Source organism: Danio aesculapii, chromosome 21 (assembly GCF_903798145.1).
Source record: "Danio aesculapii chromosome 21, fDanAes4.1, whole genome shotgun sequence".
NCBI classification, from domain to species: domain Eukaryota; kingdom Metazoa; phylum Chordata; class Actinopteri; order Cypriniformes; family Danionidae; genus Danio; species Danio aesculapii.
This window is the reverse complement of record NC_079455.1, coordinates 2,168,437-2,194,143: the sequence shown is the minus strand read 5'-3', so window position 1 is coordinate 2,194,143 and position 25,707 is coordinate 2,168,437. Positions and strand designations below refer to the sequence as shown.

The 25,707-nt window shown below is 37.8% G+C and overlaps 1 protein-coding gene across 1 annotated transcript in view; it reads right to left on the bottom strand.

Moving 5' to 3' along the window:
* Window positions 1-22,655, bottom strand: part of LOC130214487 (arf-GAP with Rho-GAP domain, ANK repeat and PH domain-containing protein 1) — a 40,602-nt gene extending 17,947 nt beyond the window's left edge. Inside the window, exons 1-14 of the mRNA XM_056446226.1 lie at window positions 22,561-22,655; window positions 20,088-20,185; window positions 18,370-18,431; window positions 15,978-16,227; window positions 14,107-14,211; window positions 13,373-13,492; window positions 11,416-11,476; window positions 9,935-10,055; window positions 9,683-9,840; window positions 9,193-9,299; window positions 5,611-5,896; window positions 3,464-3,646; window positions 820-994; window positions 98-142 (exon numbers count right to left, since the gene is read on the bottom strand). Coding sequence (XP_056302201.1) covers window positions 98-142; window positions 820-994; window positions 3,464-3,646; window positions 5,611-5,896; window positions 9,193-9,299; window positions 9,683-9,840; window positions 9,935-10,055; window positions 11,416-11,476; window positions 13,373-13,492; window positions 14,107-14,211; window positions 15,978-16,227; window positions 18,370-18,431; window positions 20,088-20,185 — 1,771 coding nt within the window. The 5' untranslated portion in view covers window positions 22,561-22,655. The remainder of the gene's footprint in view (window positions 1-97; window positions 143-819; window positions 995-3,463; window positions 3,647-5,610; window positions 5,897-9,192; window positions 9,300-9,682; window positions 9,841-9,934; window positions 10,056-11,415; window positions 11,477-13,372; window positions 13,493-14,106; window positions 14,212-15,977; window positions 16,228-18,369; window positions 18,432-20,087; window positions 20,186-22,560) is intronic.
* Between the last annotated feature and the right edge of the window lie 3,052 nt (window positions 22,656-25,707).

The window sequence follows — 25,707 nt, the reverse complement described above, 5'->3', positions numbered from 1 at the left end:
GACGAGGCAGAAAAGCCAAAGAGCCTACTGTTGGGAGAATTCATATAATTCTAAATACAATAATCTTAAAGTCCAGATCTCAGAGTTTCAGTCTTACCCATCTGCTCCTCTGAATGTCTCGTCTGCTCAAAGTCAGGAGCCTCTGGAAAACAGAGAAACACCAAAAATCTGGGAAAATTGTACATATAAGTAATAAAACAAGTACATTTGACTAAAACATGCCCCAAGTCAAACTTCAAGATCAAGAAAACAAAGACTGAAGAAAACATCAGACTTATAAAGCTGTGACATTACTTTAAAAACAAAATAAACAAACAAAAACACAGCATTTTAGCATCTAACAGATTATAACAAACCAATTAAATGAAGTTTTACACATTCATTTGTATAGTTGTAAGTTCACAGCAAATTTATTCAGTAAACCACAGGAAAAAAATGCCTTTCCAAGTGTTTTTGTCTTGTTTCAAGTCCAAATATCTCAAAATCCTTAAATCAAGAAGCATTTTCTAGACAAGCAAAACATATAGCCTTGTTTTCAGAAATTAGAAGTCAAAGTTTTTCCTTAAAACAAGCAAATTAATCCTATTTCTAAAGCAAAAACATGATTATTTTGCTTGTTTTTAGGAGAAACTCACTACATTTTGACTCCATATTTCTATAAACACGACAATATGTTTTGCTTGTCTAGAAAATGCTTCTTGAATTCAGAAATTTTAGACATTTGGGTATCAAACAAGACCAAAACTCAGAGTAAGAATAGCAAGTTTTGCAGTGTAAGCTCTTGCTGATCCAGTAGTGCTTGTTCAGGACTCCACTGACCCACAAACTCATTGTGTCGCAGCAGTTCGGTCTGCAGGGCCTGTCCCGCGCTCTCGGCCACAGCGATGGCAGATTTCAGCTCTGGATCTGAGCTGCTGCAGGACACCTTCGCTCCGGAGCAAAGCAAGGACACGGTTTCCTCCACAGCGGGTCCACACACCACCTCCCGCAGCCTCTAATGAGCAGCACAAACACACACATTACCCCTCCATCTGCAGTGTGTGTGCTTCAGGTACAGGGTTTTCATATATAAACGTGGCTTGAAATCTTGTGCACGGCTCAAATTGACTCCCGTTATGTTGGTGGCTGTTTTTGCCCCATTGACTTCCATTATAAATGACATTTTTTATTGCAAAGGCATGACGGCATGTAATCATGCATTCTTAAATGTTGTCCCTGTTGGAAAAGAGATGAAATTTGCAGATGTTATTCTGACTGCTGATCATCAGTTGGCAGGATTAACCCTTTAGATAGGCCTGTGCAAAACATTTTAGGGTTTTATATGGAGTTCAGTAGAGTAAAACAGCAGATTATAGTGTGTGTGTGCAGAAATACACTGTGTTCTGAAAGCTGAGCTGCTTATTTTTTATTTTCTAAGACATGTCAAGGTAAGCGCACAAAGGTCTCTCTCACACTCACACTATACTCCATATAAGCATGTAATTGTAACGTTTTGCACAGTAACCAATGATCAACAGTAAAAATGTCAACGTTATCTCTTCTCAAGGAGGAAAACCAGCAGCAATCAAGAATGCATGTTTATGTGGTGTCAAGATTTTGCAATCAAAAAACGTCAATGGAGCAAAATCAGCCACTAACACAACAAAAGGGTAGTCAATTTGCCTCGAGTGTGTTGTTAAAGTTTACAAAATTACAAAGCATTTTCTCAGAATATGTCAAAATCAGATTTGTCACCAAAAGTCATTCTGTTAGCTGAAACACAGGAGAGCCGTGGCCAGATTAAGACTTAAAAACACCCCCATTTTAGATGATAATATCAGTGTGTTAGTTTTAAGGATATCTATAAGCTAGTGTGCTCCAAAACAGTGACAAAATTCATGTTTTAAAGATGCGAACCTGGTATAAACATCCAAAGCATGTACAGTCAGAATTATTAGCCCCCCTTTGAATTTTTCTTCTCGTTTAAATATTTCCTAAATGATGTTTAACAGAGGAAGGAAATGTTCACAGTATGTCTGATAATATTTTTTCTTCTGGAGAAAGTCTTATTTGTTTTATTTCAGCAAGAATAAAAGCAGTTTTTAATTTTTTTAAACACCATTTTAAGCTCAATATTATTAGCCCCTTTAAGCTATATATTTTCAATAGTCTACAGAACAAACCATCATTATACAATAACTTGCCTAATTACCCTAACCTGCCTAGTTAACCTAGTTAACCTAGTTAAGCCTTTAAATGTCACTTTAAGCTGTATAGAAGTGTCTTGAAGAATATCTAGTCTAATATTATTTACTGTCATCATGGCAAAGAGAAAATAAATCAGTTATTAGTCATGAGTTATTAAAACTATTGTGATTAGAAATGTGCTGAAATCTGCTCTCCGTTAAACAGAAATTGGGGAATTAAACAGGGGGGCGAATAATTCTGACTTCAACTGTAGATTGTCGATTCTGCCTAAATGGATTAACGATTTTTCTGACATCACCTCATACTTTAGTTTCAAAGCATTTCACGGGACCTTTAAAGAAGCATTTTCTAGACTCAAAATTCATTGAGTTTTTCTTTCCCACTTAGATATGTTTGGCGTATAAAGCAGGTTTGGCATGCTGTCCCGAGAGAGAACCCTGAGCTCGGAGATATTTGAGCCCAGGGCTCCCGCCCGGTCGATAAGCATATCAGGAGATCCGAGATCAGGTAGGTCTCGAGAGCTCCCCCTTTAGAAAAGGGAGGAAAAGGAGGAGATGGGGTGGAAGGGGGGATTCTTCCAAACGAAGATAGAGCAGTAGGGAGAAAATGATCCATTTATAGTAAACTAGGATCACTCTGATTGGATTATTACTGATTACAAATGAGCAGCCAGACGTGCTCAATCATATCACGTGCTCCTCTCGAAATTAGTTTATGAAACTTCACTTAATAATCTTCCAATCGGGTTAGAAATACAATCTGGTTTTGCTTTGACATCAGTTTATTTTGCTTACCTCATTGGGAGATTATTTAGCTTGTATTATGTAGCTTGTTTTGTTTAAACTCAATGGATTTTGACATATTTCTACTGAAAACAAAAACAATATTTTTTACTCGTCTAGAAAAGGCTTCTCGGTTTAAGAATTTTTAGATATTTGGACTAGAAACAAGACAAAAATATTTATTTATTAAATTTTTCCTTAATTAATGGAAATGTAGAACATTTTACACTTAAATTATATGTATATGATAACTTAGGTCAAACAATGTTTATTTTGCACACAAAGAACTGCTATTCTTCGTAAGCATAGCAAACTTGTTAATAGAGCTGCGCGATATTAGAAAAAATATGCGATATTGTTGAGTACTACATATAGCATTTCCCTTGAAAAATGTTGTTAGCTTTGTTTTTAAATCCTTCATTTATTTAAGGACATTAAAATAAACTCAAATACTCTTTCAGATTCTAATTCGGTCAAACATTAGACATTCTCACCTGGTCCAGCAGTTTCTGGCTGGCGGCGAGAGGGTGAGCTTTACGGTAAAGTCCTTTGTTGTATTTAGCCAGAATGAACTCCGTCCTCTGGTCTGGAGAGGCGAGGGGGCCGATCTGCTCTGTCGGAGGGATGTTGTGACCCCAAACATTGTTGGCAGCTTTATTGCCGTGTAGGACAAACAGCTGAAAGCATCAAACATACACATGTTGTTAGAAGACTATTAGACATTTATGACAGCCTTCAATCACATTCCAGTTGTTATTAATAAATGAAACGGTCCACATCTCATGAAAATCCCTGCCAGACATACGCAATCTGAAAATAGTCGATTAAATATTAAAGGTACCATATAATGAAAATATTAAATGTTGTGAAAATGCTACATATGTTTGTAATGAGGCAACAGACACATGTAGAATGCTCTATATAACTATTTAATGATCATTTATGCACTGTGTCATATCACTCAGCTCTTTCTGTCATGTTTGTGACGTGAAAGGTTGTCAATAGACTTTGTTAAAAGCATCAGTTTATGCAGAGGTTGATTTTAATCCCTGCATGTTAAAGCTTCCAAATACAACTCTAAATACATCTCTGCTGGTCCTTTTTGTTGAGTATAATCAAAATTGACTTGATGTTTCATTCAAAACATAACCCGGGAGCAAACTAGGATATTCTGGTGAATTAAAATGGCTGAAATACTGCTAACTAAAATAATCCTCTCAGTCACTTTAGTTAAAAACATGGTTAACAATGCATCAGCTAATTTCTTTATATTTTGCATGTGTGTATTTCAGAGTATATTAAGCCGTGTTTGCGAGAAAGCAGGCACTGATGAGAGCTCTAGAACAGGGGTCAACAAACTTGTTGCTGGAGGGCCGGTGCCTTACAGATTTTAGCTCCAACTCTAATCAAACACACCTGAACAAGCTAATCAAGGACTTACTAGGTATACTTGAAACATCCAGGCAGGTGTGTTAGGGCAAGTTGGAGCTAAACTCTGCAGGGACACCGGCCCTCCAGGACCGAGATTGGTGACCCCTGCTCTAGAGCATCAGAGCACAGCTCATTAATATTCATGACCATTCCAAATATGGTCAAAACTGAGCTTTTCATTCATGAGGTAATTACTGCATTTCATTCATTCATTTTACTTCGGATTAGTTTCTATTTCAGAGGTCGCCACAGTGGAATGAACCGCCAACTGCTTCTAGGATATGTTTAACTTAGCCCCTCCAGTTGCAACACAGTATTGGGAAACACCCATACACAGTAATTCACACACACTAGGTGCGTTCGACTCGAACCACGCCTGCAGCCATGCAATTAACGAGATTAGCCGATCCTCATGAGTAAATAATATCTCTCACATACTCTCTGCTGGCGACGCGGTGGCGCAGTAGGTAGTGCTGTCGCCTCAAACCTCGGCTGGGTCAGTTGCCGTTTCCGTGTGGAGTTTGCATGTTCTCCCTGCGTTCGCGTTGGTTTCCTTTGGGTGCTCCGGTTTGCCTCACAGTCCAAAGACATGCGGTGAATTGGGTAGGCTAAATTGTCCGTAGTGTATGAGTGTGAATAAGTGTGTATGGATGTTTCCCAAAGATGGGTTGCAGCTGGAAGGGCATCCACTGCGTAAAACATGCTGGATAAGTTGGCAGATCATTCCGCTGTGGCGACCCCAGCTTAATAAAGGGACTAAGCCGAAAATAAATGAATGCTCTCTGCTACTTCATAGCCGTGGCGAGCATTTCTTTCTGTGTGGTGCTGAACGCAGCTGACCAATCACAATAGCCTGGGTCATCGGACCAATCAGCACAGATTAGCCTCATGCTAAGGAGGGGTTTAAGAACAAATGAATGGCTGAACAAATCATATGAGAGTCGTTGGGATAATTAGGTAAAAATAACTGCATATTATAAGACACTGAACGTGTTTTTTGACCTTGCATGTATATCAGCCTGTTGTTGGAGACCCCCAAAACCAAAATATGAAGATTTATAATGCAAAATAGTAACTCAATAGGGAATAGCTTCTGGCTGAAATGAGTAAAAAACACTTGTCATGTCTGGTGTTGCATTGCGCGGTCAGTATGATAGCACCCTCTATGTTAAAGCTCTAGAAAAACAGCTAGCTGCATGACAAAACTCACCTGAATTAAAGGCTCTGTCCAAACCTTATCATCTAATTTCAGGCCTCTGACTTTAGAGCGGCTGCTGCCCATGGAGCGATGTGCGCCCGCACAGGCCTCACAGATAACCACCAGCAGGTTCACCGATGCCCACTCTGGGTTGGCGGCGCCACAGTCAGCGCAGACCTTATTACAGGGACTGGACCACAGCCGGAGCGCCACCTCGCTGTAGGACAGAGCGTTGCGGATCACGTCATTCAGACTCTCCAGCCACGCGCTAGCCTCTTTACCAGAGTCTGCAGAAAAACTGAACAAACCGGTCGGGTTACTTCAAGGCCTACAGCAAAACAAACCATGAGACATTATGTAAGATAAGGACAACATTCTCTGGTGAAACATTACTTGAAGGGGATGTTCATGAAACTGTTATGAAACCCTTTATAATCATGACATGGCACTTTATTTGTATAATTTATTTAATCTTTATTTGACCAGAAAAAGACTCTCTGAGATTAATAATCTCTTTCACGAGAGCGTCCTGGCAAAAAATTAGCAGCAAGGCAGTTTACAGATTTCACAGGACAAACTGCAAAGACTTTACAGGACAAACTTACATCCTGCACATTAAATGACATATTAAATGTGCAGGATGTAAGTTTGACACCCAGTGGTTGAACTAGGTATTGCACTCCTTGTTTAAAACACGTTTTCAGTCAGACCCTCCTCTGGAGGACTCCACAGAAGCGCAGGTTGCCAGATTGATCACACCAACAGCAGTGTGCCTGACTATTGAGCCTAAGGGCTGGCAGATTTAAGGGTGCTTTCACACCTGTGGATCAATTCTTTAGTTCGAAAACAGGGATTAAAAAGGTTACAATGTTTATTTTTGTTCTTGGTGCGGTTCGCTTTCATACGGCAAAGTTTCTAAGAGAGCTAAAACAAGTCACGTGTGAGTAAACTCTCCTCACATTGGTCAGAGTTTCAAGCAATTTGGAACCTTTTTTAAAAATTCTCCCTGGGATAGGGTCAAGACAGCTTAGGAAAGGACTTCAACGGAGATATGATTTGTATAAGATTTTCTTTACTAATGATTCTAAACATTTGCATTTTATTTTGTGGATAACTACCCAATTCATCCACAAAAATTTGATCAATATGTACAATATCGGCTCTAATATGCGTTATTTTGCTATTAAAAAAAAAAGTAGCAAAATCCTCACACATAATTGCAGAAGGCTGGTCAAAATAATTAGCAGGTTTATTGTTTAAAAGACAATCTATGGTAGAGAAGAGTTGTCTAGGATTACTACTGTTTTCATTAATGATCTTTGAATAAAAAGATTGTCTTTTCACACGAATAGTTTTATTATATTCGTATATATAAGACAGCAAAATCTCATGATGTACGGTTAATTTAGTTTTCCTCTAGAGACGTTCTGATTTTCAACATTTCCTCAACTGACAAATATGTTCATTTTTCCATGGCATTTTCTTTAACCCTAATGCTTTTTTCTTTATCTTTTCAGGAGCCACAATATCAAAAGTTGATTTTAAAAACGCGTTGAAGATATCAACTTTATCATATATATTCATTCCAGCCCGCAAATATAAAGGTGCTTGTTTAATCTCTTTAAAGGGCACCTATGGTATAAAAAATCTACGTTTCAAGCTGTTTGGACAGACATATGCGAATGTATGGTGTATAGACCGTCATATTGGGGTGATATAAACACACCCAGTGCTTTTTTTTTCAATTTAACAACATAAAAACGGTGGACATATTGGAGCGGTTTTCAAACCAACCGCAACTTTACGTAGGAGAGCGGTCCCCCCGCCCACCAATATTGATTGACAGGCGCGTCATCATATCCTCAGTTTGTTGATTCACGTCCGCCATTTTCAGCGTGAGTCGAAGCGATATCACTAAAGGAACACGCTAGCTCTATTTTTAGATGCAAGGCTCATTGGGCTCAACACAAGATCAATATTCTCCACATTATCGCTCTAATCGGAATTATTGGTTGTATCTTTAGGTAGCTTTGCAAACATGTGTACTTCTCATTGAGTCTACCTTATACTTCAGCCGTTTGCATTTCTCGCCATCCCAGAAGCTCCCTGTGATCTTAACTAGCATGCGTTTTAGAATTCTAAACATCGGTTTCTATCAGGGTACACTCAAGTCGACGGCTGGGCGCCGCGGACCGCTGCAGAAACCTGTTTAGAATTCAAAAATGCGTGGCGCGACGATTCGGGACACTTCATGTCTCTGCCGCGCCACAGAGAGTGTCTGGTGTGCCGTGTCGCGGCTTCGAGCGGCGCATCCAGTGCCTCAGTCAAAGTTAATTCAGTGTGCGTGGTTATTAGTTTCTGTGTACAAGCTCGGCACTTAAAACTAGCACACAGTTGGCTGTAAAACTGTACAAAGACACAAATGATTTTGTACTCTCTGCTTGGTCTGTGTCAGAGTCGTACATGTACGACTGAATGCTGATCCTCTCACTCCTGCTCGTTCTCGCAGTCTGCCTGTCAGACTCTGTTGCAAACGCAGAGCGGGTGAGCTCATGGCCCCGCCCCTTGTTACGTTGGCGGGAAGCCGAAACTAATTTACATGTGAAGCAACACACCCCTAAATCAGCGAGCTGTGGACACGCCCCCAACATGACACTTTTTAACACATTATAATAAAACAATCTGAATTGTGTTTTAAACTGAACCTAAACTGGCACACTCAGAAGAACCAGAATATTAATATTAAATCATAAAAAAGAGGTCAACTACGTGCCCTTTAATAAAGTTTTCCGACGTTGATGCATTAATAAACCGCTTTCTGATTATTTTTTCTTTAGGCTTACGTATAATATTAATTTAACAATTAAAAAATAAGCTAAAGTGATCTGAGATTGCTAGATCAATTATTTCATTTATGTTAACATTAATAACATGTAAAATTATAAGATCAACCGTATGCTCTTTATTGTGTGTAGGACCATTTAGGTGTTGCGTAAGGCTAAAAGAATATAAACGAAATATATATAAATATAATCTAAAAACTCTGCGAATGACCAGGAATTAATCGCGCAAATAAACACATCATCCAACGCTCACATTCAACATTTACAAGGATGAATTTCGATCTGTGAATGCTTTTTATTGAAAAACATCCCAAACAATGTCATCTTTGCTTTCAAAAAGGACAATGGCATGTAATAACAGATGTCATAAGTATGCATATAATCTTGTGCCATGTCTTGATCATAAACATGTCACGACAGTCTTACATATGAACACCCCCTTCAAGTAAATTGTTACCCATTCTCTTAGGCAAATCTTTCAAGCTGCTGTTTTTGACTCTAGGGTGCCATCTTGTGACTGAATAATAAGTAGGTTAGTGTAGGCTGCATTCAGTCGGTTTATCAGCTTTACATTTGACTGGAGTTAATAAATTGTAACATCTGTTGTGTTTATTGGATTAGTTTTGTGGCAAGTAGCCTTGTAATAAGTGGGATAATTCACATCTAGGCGGTTGCGGAATATAACCTTCAGTCTTATACAACAGATATACTGATATTCTGGAATAACATTAGAAGACAAGTAGACACTCACTTAAAGGTCCTGTATGGAGTGATGAGACTGAAGCCGTAGCGTCCCGTCGACTTCACAGATGCGATATTCATAGACACACACATCATGCCGAGACCTAGACTGAAGTCCTGTCAATTCACACACAATTTCCTTGTCACGTATTTAACACGTGTCCTATTTTGAATCTGCCACTATGCTGACACACAGGCATTCGTAGCTCCGCCCTCTTTTGAAAAGAGCCCAATCTCAATTCGAATTTGAAGTGACAGTCACCAAAACACCATCAAAAGCCTAAAAGGGTCAGTTTCAGAGAGTTATAAAACATTATGTGTGTGGTATTTTGAGCTGAAACTTCACGTATACACTCTTGGGACATCAGACACTTATTATACACCTTGTCAAAATGTGAAAGAGGGATTATTAACAAGTGTAAAATCAACCGTCAAAGCCTGTTTAAAGAGTAATTAGGCAATACTTAAACCAGATTAATAAATAAATAAATAAATAGCACCTCTTTGCTATTGTAAATCCAGAGCGAGTGTCCACAGATAGCGGTGTAGACTTTTTTGCGTCGGTCTTTCATGTTTAGCGGTCCGTGTTTTTTGGGTGCGGCGATCGGCTCCCTTCCACGACTGGCATAAAGAGAGTGCAACCAGCCATCCTGCACCGCTACGACACAACGTTCACATGAAAAGAAAGCAAATAATGAACCAAACAGCTCTCCGTTTTCATGATCAAAGAGTTCTCCACAGCTCATCCTTACCTTCGTTGTGAGCCATGAACTCAAAGTGCTTCTTCTGTAAATGGACGGAGAAGCGTCCGTGTTCCTGCTTGCTTATGTTGGTGATACTCGCAACATGAAACACATACTCTGTGAATTTATCCTGGAGAATGATTAAAATGTGGATTTATAAAAATAAAAAAGGGCATTATTAATTCGTAAATATTAGGGCTGCACAATATATCGGAAAAATATCGTTATCGCGATAATAATGTTCACAATATCAACATCGCCGAGAAGTGCAATAAGCGAACACTGCAACTACCAGAATACTATAACTAGTGGGATGACCATAGCAATCATTCTGACAGTTTCTCATACAAGATGTCATATTGTCACGTCAGATTTACATTCAAAGCTTCTATTGAGATATTAAAATTTAGCTGTGACTGTCTGTCAAATTTAATGAAATCATTACACTTAAAATACATTTTTTTTGTTGATACAGCCTACACTACCTTACAAAAGTCTTGTCGTCAATACCAGTTATTAGTTCAACAAACAATAACTTGACTTCTAGTTGATCATTTGGAAAGAAGGTTGATCTTTCAGATGAATCATCTGTTGATCTGCATCCCAATCATCACAGACACTACAGAAGACCTACTGGAACCCGCATGAACCCAAGATTCTCACGGAAATTAGTCAAGTTTGGTGAAGGAAAAATCATGGTTTGGGGTTACATTCAGTATGGGGGCGTGCGAGAGATTTGCAGAGTGAATGGCAACATCAACAGACTGAGGTATCAAGACATTTGTGCTGCCCATTACATTACAAACCACAGGAGTACTGTTCGTTTTTAAGATATCTACAAGCTAGTGTGCTCCTAAAGAGTGACAAAATTTGGGTTTAGAAGATTTAAAACTGATGTAAACATGTAAAGTTTGCAGTTTGTCCCTTCCGCCTAAATGAATCAACGGCTTTGTTCATGTCACCTCATACTTCAGTTTCTCATCAAATCTTCTGACCAATCAAATGCTCTCTAGTCTCTGACATGCCCCGCCCCCCTTCAAGATGCTTCTCATTTGCCGTTCATTTGATGAGCTTGAGCTCAACCTCTCTCACTAGCAGAGCTGTGATAAAACAAAATGCTATTGGCCGATTTTAAAAGGGGGAGGAGCTACACTACGTCTATCTCAAAGTCTCTTCATGTTTTGGTTGAGATAACATCAAACATCGAATAAAAACGCACATTTTAAAGCACTTCACAGGACCTTTAAAGTTAGAAATACCCATAGCTCTTTTGCATTTTGTAATCTTAATAAAATAAACAATGTTAGAAAGAAATATAGATATTTGGGTTTTATTTATGCATCATTTTTAAATTGACGATAAAACTGTTTTGTAAGTTAGCTATATATTGTAAGAAATACAGTTATCACAACACTCAACAACATCATCGCATATTTTCCCAGTATTGTGCAGCCCTGTTCACTATCGAAGACAAAAGTAAGACAACTCACTGTGCGTTTTTTCCACATTGACATGAGATTCCCATCTAGAGTGGCCCAAAGTACCATGTGCCTACAAAACAATAAAGGTAACAAATCTAGAACTCTCTTTTAGCAACATTTTGTTAGTAATACTCATTTGCTTTACTTGTTTGTTTCTATGTTTGTTTATATAACTGCTATTTTCATTTACAGCACTTCATTTTGCATTGATATTTAATATCTCGTTTAAATACACTATCAACAGCAGCTACGCTAATTATTGTCTTTATCCTCCATTTCCACCTGGAGATACTCATCTCGAGGCCTCTAGAGATTGTGCAGCGCCAATGATGCAATCCAAGACCTGTGAAGAGATTATGTCAATCATAGAGGACTTCTAGAGGTATCCATAATCCTGGACCAGGCCGTATCCCGAGTAGATGCTGTGGTGGCCATGGAGGATTGGAGAGCATGAGACTGATTCCTGAAAGACCCCAGTGACATCTGCATTTATCCCGTGGGCCAGCCTAAACACCCGCCGGTGATCTACTCACACCTGCAGCTTCTCCATGATGGACGTCCAGCATTCTTCAGCCTCCGGTGCCTAGACTGCAGCTCTGCACAGGAAGTTTGGCAAGAGGAGAAATAGTCGTGCACAATTGAGCCTGGCTCAATTCTCGAGGTTTTTTCCTTCACTTTGGTCAATTGGTGAAGTTTGTTCCTCCACTGTCTCCACTGGCTTGCTTGGTTTGGGACTTGTGGAGCTGCACATCGATGGATTTGCTCTTCAGTGTTTGGACTTTCAGCAGTGAAAATTAAACAACACTGAACTGAGCTAAACTGAACTTCAACTCTGAAAACTGGACTGACATAGATTCAGTTTAATAGAACTTCAATGTTAAGCTGTTTCACACACTCTACATTGTAAAAGCGCTATAGAACTAAACATGAATTGCATTTCTTACTAGATCCTCTCTGTAGTGTTTTAAGGGGTGCCTATCATGCAAAATCAACTTTAGGAAGTTGTTTGGTCAGAAATTTGTATAGTATAGCGTGTCCACAGTCATACCGGAGTGAAATAAACTTTCCTAAAATGTCCTAACATTAAATAGGATCCAAATCTAAGCGATTTTGAGGTCCAACAGTTAGGAGTGCAGTTTTCCCCGCCCACTAATATTGATTGACAGGAGAGGAGCTTATCAACATGTCTAAGTATTAACGCATATAACCACATACGAATGACAGGACTTGCAAAGAAACTGGTACTATAAGATCTGTTCCAACTCTCTGTGCTCAAACCACTCTTCAACACTTAATTTTATAGATGAACTACTCTTTGAGCTATGTAATCACGTAACAGGAGTCTCGCTTTGTGGACATTAAATCAGGTTTATTTTGTACCTTAACTTAGCTATAATGGATCTCTCCACAGCAGCACATTTACCCGTTTGGTGGGCATCCTGCATTTTTAATCAATTTCTCAGTAAATAAAGAGAATATATTGTGTGTGCATTTAAACAAACCAGCTTTATTAAACTGTTTTATCCATTAAAATAAGAGTTTGGTCACAGAACATCTTTAGGAAAGGAAAGTTAATACATTTAAATTCTACTGCAAAAAAAGCTTTAAAACATGTGAGCGCTGGGCATGATGGGACAAGAATGTTCCTGGTTGTTGTTGAATCCCTGCATGTGCAGTAAAACGTGGCTTTGAAAACAACACACAGCATGCTTACAGCATATGACCATTTTGAAAACGATGTAATTCAGCAGAATGTGCACAGAAGATCTAACCAAATCTGTTCAGACTTCAATTGAAGATTTCCAAAACAATCAACTTTTTTTGCTCGCATCAACTATTGACCTTAAAAATAACAACATGAGCTAGCAAGATAAACATTGTAAATTCTGATTTCAAGCAGACTTTAATGTAAAGTCCACTCTTCCCCGAAGCTTTGATTTAAAGGATGATGTAAAAAGCTATTTACTTGCGTCCTTTCCACACGTCAAGCCAGCTGGACTGAGCCACGGCAAACTCACTGCGAGTCTGGTCTGATTTCTGCCCTGATAACGTCTGCTTCTTCCTACTCACACGAATGGTTGCAGCCCTGCAAACAGACAGATCACAAGATTGTCAAACTTTGCAAAGCACTAGGCTATAAAAGAGTTTACACAATGCTACAAATCTAAAACAAATCACTATTTTAAACATACATACATGCATATCCTCGGCTGGGTCAGTTGGCGTTTCTGTGTGGAGTTTGCATGTTCTCCCCATGTTGGCGTGGGTTTCCTCCGGGTGCTCCGGTTTCCCCCACAAGTCCAAACACATGTGGTATAGGTGAATTGGGTAAGCTAAATTGTCCGTAGTGTATGAGTGTGAATGAGTGTGTATGGATGTTTCCCAGTGATGGTTTGCAGCTGGACGGGCATCCGCTGCATAAAACATGTGCTGAATAATGAAGAATATATATATATATATATATATATATATATATATATATATATATATATATATATATATTACTCATTACTTCCTACTCTTGAGTACTGTTAGAAGGGCTACTTTTACTCATACTTTGAGTAGTATTTACAACATATACTTCTATTCTACTTACACTACATCTGTTGGCAAGCAATAGTATTTGACTGTTTTACTACTCATTCCACTACTACACATACTGTACTGTAAAATGAAGTGCAAACATATTCTGGACTGTACCGTGGTTTCTTGGGTCTGTCAGGTTTTTTCTGAAGGCTCTCTGATTGGGGATCTCCATGGATCTCTTCATTGGTCCACTGAACATGCGTCAGCTGATCTGATTTACTATAATGAAGAAAGTAAATCACCCACTGTTAAAAACTGTTGTTACACACTGTTGGGTCAAATATGGACAAACCCATCCGTTGGGTTTAAAGTTTGCATGAACTGAAAGTTGCAGAGACTTTTATTTCGTTATGTTAATGTATTTTAAACTGGACTTTCTTTGCATATTATTTGCTCTTAGTAAATTAATGGTAAGAGGGGCGTGGCTAAAAACAATGACCGCCACTCCAAATATGGATGCAAATGCTCAGATTTGATTGAAGATTACAAAAACAAACTTTTATTTTAGTTCAATTAATAAACTTGCACTGATTAATTGTTAATCTGGTAAACTTGGATTCCACACAGACTTTAAATGTGTGATTAAAATGTAACTGAAAAAATTAACCCAACATTTGGTTTGTCCAAATCTGACCCAACATTAGCCTAATTACGACAAGCAAGAATTTTGAGAGTGCAGTGACTAATGTGCAAATGCTAAATTTAGACACAGTTGAGATGGGAAACAGTAATAATAAACATTGCAATAGTTTATTTTTCTACGATATACACGAGATAAATAAAAATAAAATAAAAGGAGATTTTAGTGTCTTTGAACATGGCATGGTTGTTGGTGCCAGACGGGCTGGTCTGAGTATTTCAGAAACTGCTGATCTACTGGGATTTTCACACACAACCATCTCTAGGGTTTACAGAGAATGGTCAGAAAAAGAGGAAACATCCAGTGAGCGGCAGTTCTGTTGGCGCAAATGCCTTGTTGATGCCAGAGGTCAGAGGAGAATGGCCAGACTGGTTCCAGCTGATAGAAAGGCAACAGTAACTCAAATAACCACTCGATACAACCGAGGTCTGCAGAAGAGCATCTCTGAACACACAACACGTCCAACCTTGAGGCGGATGAGCTACAACAGCAGAAGACCACACCGGGTGCCACTCCTGTCAGCTAAGAACAGGAAACTGAGGCTACAATTCACACAGGCTCACCAAAACTGGACAATAGGAGATTGGAGAAACGTTGCCTGGTCTGAGGAGTCTCCATTTCTGCTGCCACATTCAGATGGTCGGGTCAGAATTTGCCATCAACAACATGAAAGCATGGATCCATCCTGCCTTGTATCAGCTGTTCAGGCTGGTGGTGGTGGTGTAATGGTGTTAGGGATAATTTCTTAGCACACATTGGGTCTATTAGTACCAATTGAGGATCATGTCAACACCACAGCCTACCTGAGTATGGTTGCTGACCATGTCCATCCCTTCATGACCATCTTCTGATGGCTACTTCCAGCAGGATAACGCACCATGTCATAAAGCGTGAATCATCTCAAACTGGTTTCTTGAACATGACAATGAGTTCACTGTACTCAAATGGCCTCCACAGTCACCAGAGCTTAATTCAACTAAGCACCTTTGGGATGTGGTGGAACGGGAGATTCGCATCATGAATGTGCAGCCAACAAATCTGCAGCAACTGCGTGATGCTATCATGTCAATATGGAGCAAAATCTCTGCACAATATTGCCAGTACCTTGTTGAATCTATGCCACAAAGGATTAACGCAGTTCTGAAGGCAAAAGGGGTCCAACCCGTTACTGGTGAGGTGTACCTAATAAAGTGGCCAGTGAATGTATAATTTTCTCTTTTATTATTTCAGGAAATAGGAAAAAAATTCACTGCACTCTATGTTTATCCAACTACGACGACTTCTGCTTCTGAGAAAGCTGCAAATGTAAAAAGGGTCCATCATGCAGCTCTAAATAACACATCACCTTGCTTTCTGTAAGTCGTGTTGGCCTTTACTGAGACGCTGCTGTGTTTTTGGCGAGTCTGAAGCCGCCGGGGAATCATCAGAATCAGCAGATCTCACTGCATCCACTGATAAACCGGAGCTGATGGAGATCGAAGACGGCCAGACTAATGTCTCACTGCTTTTAACATCTAGAAGATCAGGGGGAACAGAAGCGGACGTCGACTGATGAGATGAACCATCAACACTAGCCTCATGTTGGATGTCCGTTTCTGCAAAAAAATAAATGAATAAATTAAATAAATAAAGTCTCACTTAAGGACTCTTTTCACAAGACTGTCATGATGTATTTATGTATGCATGATATCATCTTTGCATCAAATTACAAAAAACCAATTGTTACAGAAAATTGCATTTGTAATGCAGTGTGCATTGGGGACAGGACAGTAAATCTGACATTATTCTCTCTTCTGGCTGCCGTTATCAGTCTCACAATTTTTTTCCTTTCCCTGAAAGTCTTGATAACACCATCGTGCAGTTCTTCTTTTATTATTTCAAGAGTTCACACTTAGCTGATGATTAATTATAAGCTTGTTTGGCATGCTGTCCCGGGAGAGAGCCCTGAGCTCATAAGATCCTCGAGCCCGGGGCTCCCTCCCATTGCAAGGCGAGAGGGAAGTTTGAGCTTAGGTAGATCTCGAGAACCCCCCGCTGTAATAATCAATGAACAGCCAGTGATTGCTCTTGAGAGATAACCATTTACTAGGGGCATGTCTATAGTGCCGGTTTGGATTAGTCAATTAACTTAAGTTGCATGTTTTTTGGACGGTGGGAGGAAACCGGGGAACCCGGGGGAAACCCACGTGAGCACGGGGAGAAAATGCAAACTCTGCACAGAAATGTCTGCTGGTTTGGTAAAGCCTAGAACCAGAGACATTCTTGCTGTGAGGCAACAGTGCTAAGCACTGGGCCACCGTGTCACCCATCTAGGAAGAAGGAGGAGTAGGGGTGGATGGGGGGATTCTTCAAAACGAAGATAGCGGTGGTACGTAACCCAGGGTATTTGTAGTAGCTTAGGAGTCGTCTGATTGGTGCATTGAGAATTGGATAATGCGGATCCAGCCGCTAGCAATCATAAGCACGTGATCCTCTCGAAATTAGTTCATAACTAAACTTCACTTCAGCAAATAGGATTGTAAATTTGTTGTTCTCCCCCATTTACTGCGCTCTAAGTTCACCAACTATGACGACATCCAATGCTGAGAAACCAGCAAATGTGAAAAGGGTCCATTAGATTACAACCCCAAACAGAAAAGTTGGGACAGAAACACAAATAAAAAAGAAAGTATTGATTTCAATATTTACTTTGACTTGTATGGCAATCGTTTATAATTCAAATGAACATAATGGAGTATATGCACAAAGACTTTTAATTTCAGTCAGTGAGCCCCAGGGCTTCTAATTAATCATCATCCCATGCAAAGTCACCACGTTTAAGAAAAAACAGCGATCTTCACTGCCTGGCTGAGATACGATATAGAGTGGGTATCAGACCAAACAAGAAGCGCTGTATTAAATTCTATTGTTCCACGCCATGTCTTTAAAACATGGAAATTAATTATACCTCAGTATTTTCAAGGAAATGTCTGTGCTAGTCTGCTGCTAATGACGGCGCCTGCGTTTAAATGGTCTTCTGTCTCTTTTTATGCTTTAACAATCAAATAGATGCTTAAGTCCAAGGGCGTTGCTAGACATAAAGCTCTACTGGGGCACAGCACCCCCTCCAAATTATATAGATAGTATAATTATAAATAAATAGCAGTACTATTGTAGTTATCCAATTATTATTCTAAATACATAACAGAAGTGAATCCTAAATGTAACTGGAAAACAATCTTGGTTTCAGCGCCAAGCAGAAGCAATGTGCGTGATGCGCGCGACGGCGTGGGTATGTTTTTTTTTCTGCGCACATGCTCAGTTTGTTCTTAAACTGCATTGCTTTCATCTTCGTTGGTTTGGTTGCACATAGAGAATAACGTCTTTATTCTGGGATTACCACTCTTAATAAATACACTTGCATATAAAGTAAGTTGTATCTCAAAGCATTTACTGGGGCACTGGCGATTTATACTGGGGCACGTGCCCCAGTAAATGAGGTCTAGCGACGCTTAAATAAGTCTATTTAACTGATTGTATTTTAATCACATCACAACATCCATGTTGTAAAAGGAACCTTGTGAAGATGAAAATAGTCACATAAAGCTTTAACCTCAAGTTCATCATTAGCTGAAAAAAACTCGCTGTGCATATAGCCCATTCAAATTTAGATAGTTTTGGCCTATTTTAAGCACCATAGCTTCCATATTGAATTGATTCTGTTAATTGACAAGAAAAAAACACTTAAAAAAAAGTACCTTGAGTTTTCATCAGTGTATTGATCTGAACATCAGGAGGAGGCAAAGGACCATCGCCATTTCTGTAAAAGATTTGAGCATAAAATGAGCTTGTTGACTTTGCAATAAAGCTTATTTAATATTAGACACACTCTCTCAACATTTTCTTACATGCTTTTTATTATTTATTACATTGTTGTCATATTATCTGGTCACTTAAAAGTACATAGTAGTGTAAATCTTTGATATAATTATATATTTTGCTTCACAGACATCATTTCTGACTAGGCTTCTGCTGGTCTCAAATTTTCAAGTTGCAATTAATTGGTAAAACTTTTATCACACTTAAAATAAAATAAAATAAATGCAAAATAAAATACAAATTTAAAAGTATAAAATATATAATTCCCGGAAAATAAAACTTCTAGCTGCAATTAATTGTTTTTTATTAATTGCAGCTAGATTAAAACTTTTAATCACATACACATTTGAAATGGAATTAAACTAAATTAACATTAATAAAACAAAACTTAAAATAAGAATATAAAATACAAAATGTAGATAAAATAAAAAATTAAATGCAAGCAAAATAAAATAAAAAAGTATATAATATAAAATATAAATAAAATAGATTTTCTACTTGCAATTAATTGCTAAAACTTGCTACAATTAAAATAAAAAATAAAAAAAATACAAGTAAAATAAAAAACAAAATAAATTAAGAAAATTCCTGTTAATAATTAATAATAATTTATTATAATACATTATAAAATATTTACATAAACAATTATTAAATAAAAATAAAAAAATGAATAAAATACAAATAATAAAAATATAACGTATAAAACACAAATAAAATATTTTGTTTCCATTAAATCCTAAATATTTTATTTACATTTAAAATACATATAAATTAAAATTTAAAACTAAAATAAAATACATTTTCTAGTTGCAATTAATTGCTAAACTTATATCACATTTAACATATAATAAAATACAAATATATAAAATAAAAACAAGTAAAAAATATGAAATACAAAGAAAAATTCTTGTTAAAAATTGCTGTTCACATTCACACATTAAAATAAATTTAAAAAAACGAATTAAATAAGATAATAAAATAAAACCAATAAAAATATAAAATACTAATAAAATAAACAATATAAATAATAATAATAATAATAATAATAATAATAATAATAATAATAATAATAATAATAATAATAATAATAGCATGATATTACATTAAAATAAATCCTCTAGTCGCAATTAAATGGTAAAACTTTTAGCACATTTACGGTATTATCACAAATTTGACCTAAGTTGCAAGAAAAAAGGATTAGTTAATGATCAAAAAATACTTTGTGTATTGCTTTATTGTATTTACATTCTTTGCTCGGAGTAAATAAATGTTTTCAACAAATTAAATTATATTAGGACGATAAAGTTTAATAGCTAACACTTCACAATACATCAAAATAGCCATATTATAGTAATATGTTAAAATTAATAAATAAAAATCTTATTTAAAACTCAAAGCAATACTATTTCGCTTGTTTTAAGGAAAAACGCACTTAATTTTGACTTCTTATTTCTGAAAACAAGACAATATTATATTTGAGTCTAGAAAATGCTTCTTGATTTAAGTAATTGTAGATTTTTGGACAAGAAACGAGACCAATTTTTTTGCAATGCATCACTTTATAGAGAACAAACTGCATATATTTCCTCGGGCTCACCTCTCGATGGAGGGTTGCTGTGGTAAAGATTTCCCAAATAAATACTTTGCTCGGGGCTTTGGCACAGGTACGACATCAGGTGGACCAGGCGCAGACATCTGCAATGTACAAATTATAAATGCTCAAGGTATGAAATATGCTGGAAACGTCAAGAATGCAAACAAGATTATCTGAACATGAACAAGACAAACAAGAATGTGTTGTTCTTTCATCTGTGCAATAATGTGACGCACTTAGCGGACGCTTTTACACTCGTGACTGCACACTTTCTGTCAAAGACAAAAACCACCTGGACATATGAAGTCATGGAAATGATGTGACATTGTATGAATTTGTAGAGTTTGGCAAACCTGGAGATTCAATATTTATCAATAAATCTCCTGATGATTATACTTGTACTGTAAATATACACTCACTGGCCACTTTATTAGGTACACCTTACTAGAACTGGGTTGGACCCCCTTTTGCCTTCAGAACTGCCTTAATTCTTCGTGGTGTAGATTCAAAAAGGTACTGGAAATATTGTGCAGAGATTTTGCTCCATATTGACATGATAGCATCACGCAGTTGCGCAGATTTGTCAGCGACACATCCATGATGAGAATCTCCCGTTCCACCACATCCCAAAGGTGCTCTATTGGATTGAGTTCTGATGTCTGTGGAGGCCATTTGAGTACAGTGAACTCATTGTCATGTTCAAGAAACCAGTCTGAGATGATTCACGCTGATGACATGGTGCGTTATCCTGCTGAAAGTAGCCATCAGAAGATGGTCATAAAGGGATGGACATGGTCAGCAACAATACTCAGGTAGGCTGTGGCGTTGACACGATGCTCAATTGGCACTAATGGACCCAAAGTGACCCGACCATCCGAATGTGACAGCAGAAATGGAGACTCATCAGACCAGGCAACATTTCTCTAATCTTCTATAATCCAGTTTTGGTGAGCCTGTGTGAATTGTAGCCTCAGTTTCCTGTTCTTAGCTGACAGAAGTGGCACCCGGTGTGGTCTTCTGCTGCTGTAGCCCATCCGCCTCAAGGTTGGATGTGTTGTGTGTTCAGAGATGCTCTTCTGCAGACCTCGGTTGTATCGAGTGCTTATTTGAGTTACTGTTGCCTTTCTATCAGATGGAACCAGTCTGGCCATTCTCCTCTGACCTCTGGCATTAACAAGGCATTTGCACCCACAGAACTGGTGCTCACTGGATATTTCCTCTTTTTTTGGACCTTTCTCTGTAAACCCTAGAGATGGTTGTGCGTGAAAATCCTAGTAGATCAGCAATTTCTGAAATACTCAGACCAGCCCGTCTGGCACCAACAACCATGCCACGTTCCAAGTCACTTAAATCCCCTTTCTTCCCCATTCTGTTGCTCAGTTTAAACTGCAGCTGATCATCTTGATCATGTCTACATGCATTGAGTTGCTGCCATGTGATTGGCTGATAAGAAATTTGGGCTAACGAGCAGTTGGACAGGTGTACCTAATAAAGTGGCCGGTGAGTGTTTATTTCTACTAAAAAATATGAAAATACAAAAGCAAATATTTAAAAAATAAGTGTTGCAATTAGCAGGAGAGCAGTGATGTATGAATTTGGTGAAAACACGATGGTAATTATTGACAATAACAATGAAAATTATTTTTTATATTGTTACACATTATTGTGACTATTACACAAATATGCAAAAGCAATTATTTTCACAATGAATCTTGTAGTACAACCAGCAGGTTACAGTAATTTTTTTAGCTATTTTCAATTAATAAAAATATGTAAACATGTAAAGTTATTGAGTATTTCATTTACGTTTGTTCGCGGTTCGCACTTTGCAGACGCTCCCTTCAGGTTTCTTGTCAAAATCAGCGTAATTTCTACTTGTTTCAAGGAAAACCTGTTTATGGCTCGTTTTCTAAACCACTACAAGTGAAAAGAGGACTCCTTTGTGAGGTAAAATACATTTTGCTCGTCTGTATTTATCCGCAAGTGTCGAATCCATGAATAATTTCGTCAACTTTACCGGTTAGTTTAGATTCTTTATGAAAACAACTGGGGTATTGAGGTCAATTTGGTTTTATATTTGCACATCCAGACTTTCACCTTCTTAATATAATTTCAGAAAAGTATTATTTGCTAATTCTAAATAGAGAAATCATATTAGCAGCCAGTGGCTATCAAAGTACAACATTGTTCACAGTTAATTATATAGTGCTAACTTGAAGTTGTAGCGTAAACAATAGAGTCCGTGTCACAAGTTGTGCTCATAACAGTATAAATAATCGCCTTTTACATTCTGCTTTACTATTTATGGGTGACGATAAAAACTTTACCTCAATTCCTGAAGGTAGATGTTTTTGTATTGAATTTCATAAAACAGTTTCACTTCTGTCTGTGAACGAGTTTGGTGAATAACTACTAGCATAATATAAGAAAATGTCGATTACACATGGCGTATCAGTAGGAGAGACTTGTAACTTACCTTCGTGATGATCTTGATGAGGAATGAACAATCAGACACCTTTATTTTTACCTTACCGCGAGATTTACCGGTTGATCCACTCACACATATGAGCATGTGGGTTGGGTTGTAATCAGGTGAACTTAAACCTACTAGACAAGAACTGAATGACAACCACGTGAAAAAGGAAAGTAATAGGCTACTTATTTCATAAACCTTATTTTTGTTTTCCCAACACAAACTAAGTTATTATTAGTAGTATTTATTTTTTACTAATTTAAGTATATTCAACTTAATACAATTAAGTTGTCCCAAATAAAACCCCTCAAGAATTGTGTTGTTTCAGCTCATTTTAAATAAGTACTTTGAACAAGCAGCAAAAATAATGTTTTCAGGGTGTCGGCAGAGTCCTAAAAAGTCTTAAATTTCTAAAACACAATTTTAGGCCTTAACAAGTCTTAAATTCACTAAAATATTGACTTGTAGGCCTTAAATCGTTTTAAATGGGTCTTAATTTTCCAATGTCCATGTAAAAGTACCCAATCAGGCCACAGTCACCAGCAATACATCTCAACCAAACTATTTACAACTCTATTTAACTACACGGTTCCTCACAAAAACATTTTCAGTAACAGTTCTCCTTGTATTTATAGACCATATGTGGTGAGGATGCTGACCTGGACAGACTGTTGTACATTGAGTTTATTGTAGTTTTGAAATCTTGTCAAAGAAACGTTTCATTGAGAAAAAAGTGCATGGTTTGCTTGTTTTGACACATTATTTAAGTATTAAAATAATTAGATTTTTTTTAATGGGGCAAGTAAAAATCCTTAGTGTTTAGTCCTGTATAAGTCTGAAATTTAATTAATAATGGTCTTAAAAATTTATACATTTGATTTGGTAAAACCTGCAGAAATCCTGGTTTTGAGTGTTCATTTTGTGGGCTAAATGTAAACACTTTTCCCCAAGATTTAAAAATGAAATGAAAAATGTGTTTGGAGTCTATTGAGGCATCAACAAACTTAAAAGCAATAAGAACAATGACATAAAGACTTAGACTATATGAAGATCAATGTTGTTTGATAGATTACATTTGTTACATCGAAACCAGAAACCAAACAGATACCATCTTTTTAAATGAGACGTATGCCCACTATAGCTTTGTTTAACACAGCAAACTCAGAGTCAGTTTTTCGCTGCTCAGAATGTAAACCACATCTACCATTAGAGCAACGACAAGGGTAACGAAAAGAGCTTATTTTTCTATATTATTCATATAAATTTTTTATACTTATTTATTTTTGCATCGATTTTTCTATACATATGTATGCGGAAAGTATTGATAGCGCTTCACTTTTTCCACATTTTTATGTTACAGCCTTATTTTAAAATGGATTAAATTCATTTATTTCCTCAACATTCTACACACAATCCCCCATAATGACAATGAGAAAAAAATTGTTTTTTTAATTTATTTAAATTTATTACAAATAAAAAACCTGTAAAATCACATGTACATCAGAATTGACAGCCTTTGCTCAACACTTTGTTGATGCACCTTTGGCAGTGATTACAGCCCTCATGGTTTTTTGAATATGATGCCACAAGCTTGGCACACCTGTCTTTGGGAATTTTTGCCCATTCCTCTTTGCTGTACCTATCAAGCTCTATCAGGTTGGATGGGAAGTGACAGTGTACAGCCATTTTCAGATCTCCCCAGAGATGTTCAATAGGATTTAGGTTTGGGCTCTGGCTGAGCCACTCAAGGACATTCACCGAATTGTTGTGAAGCCACTCCATTGGTATTTTGGCGGTGTGCTTTGGGTCATTGTCCTGCTGGAAGATGAACCGTTGGCCCATTCTGAGGTCAAGAGCACTTTCATTCAGGATGTCTCTGTACATTGCTGCATTCATCTTTCCCTCTATCCTGACTAATCTTGAAGTTCCTGCTGCTGAAAAACATCCCCACAGCATGATGCTGCCACCACCATGCTTCACTGTAGGGATGCTATTAGCCTGGTGATGAGCTGTGCCTGGTTTTCTCCAAACGTAATGCCTGACATTCACTCCAAAGAGTTCAGTTTTAGTCTCATCAGACCAGAGAATTTTGTTTCTAATAGTCTGAGAGTCCAAATTCCAGGCGGGAAGTGGCTTCTGTCTGGCCACTCTACCATACAGGCCTGATTGGTGGATTGCTGCACAGATGGTTGTTCTTTTGTAAGGTTCTCCTCTCTCCACTGGAGCTCAGACAGAGTGACCATCGGGTCATTGCTCACCTCCCTGACTAAGGCCCTTCTCCCCCGATCACTCAGCTTAGATGGCCGGCCAGCTCTAGGAAGAGTCTTGGTGTTTCCAAACATCTTCCACTTACAGATGATGGAGGCCGCTGTGCTCATTGGAACTTTCAGAGTAGCAGAAATATATCTGTAACCTTCCCCAGCCTTGTGCCTCGAGACAGTCCTGTCACGGAGGTCTTCAGACAATTCTTTTGTCTTCATGCTTGCTTTGTGCTTTGACATGCACTGTCAACCCTGGGACCTTTAATAGACAAGTGTATGCCTTCTCAAATCATGTCCAATCAGCTGAATTGACCACAGGTGAATTCCAGTGAAGCTGCTGAAACATCTCAAGAATGATCAGTGGAAACAGAATGGACCTGAGCTCAATTTACAGCTTCATCATAAAGGCTGTCAATACTGATTTACATGTGATTTGTCAGATATCGTTTCTCAATCCTAATATACAACTGTTTCTACAGATACACACTCAGATATCGGTTCAGTACTCGGTATCGGCCGATACCCTAAGTTCAGGTATCGTAATCGCTATTGGGAAGGGAAAAAGTGTATCGGAGCGTTCCTAGCTACATGTAGACCTACTCTTACATTTCAATCAGTTTCATATATTAGCATTATCTAATCATTGGTGCTATATCACACACTTAAATTAACAATGATTGTAAAACCTGATATTTGTCATGCATAGCTAACAAATGCATGCTCGTTTATGTGTTATGAATAAGGATGAATAATGAACAATGGTTTAAATTAACACCAACTTACAACATACACTTGTTCATAAAATGTTGATGATACCTAACTGATGTTAATCAACCTAAACGTGTTGTAAACCAAAATTTATTTACAATTTATATGTCGTACTCATTAA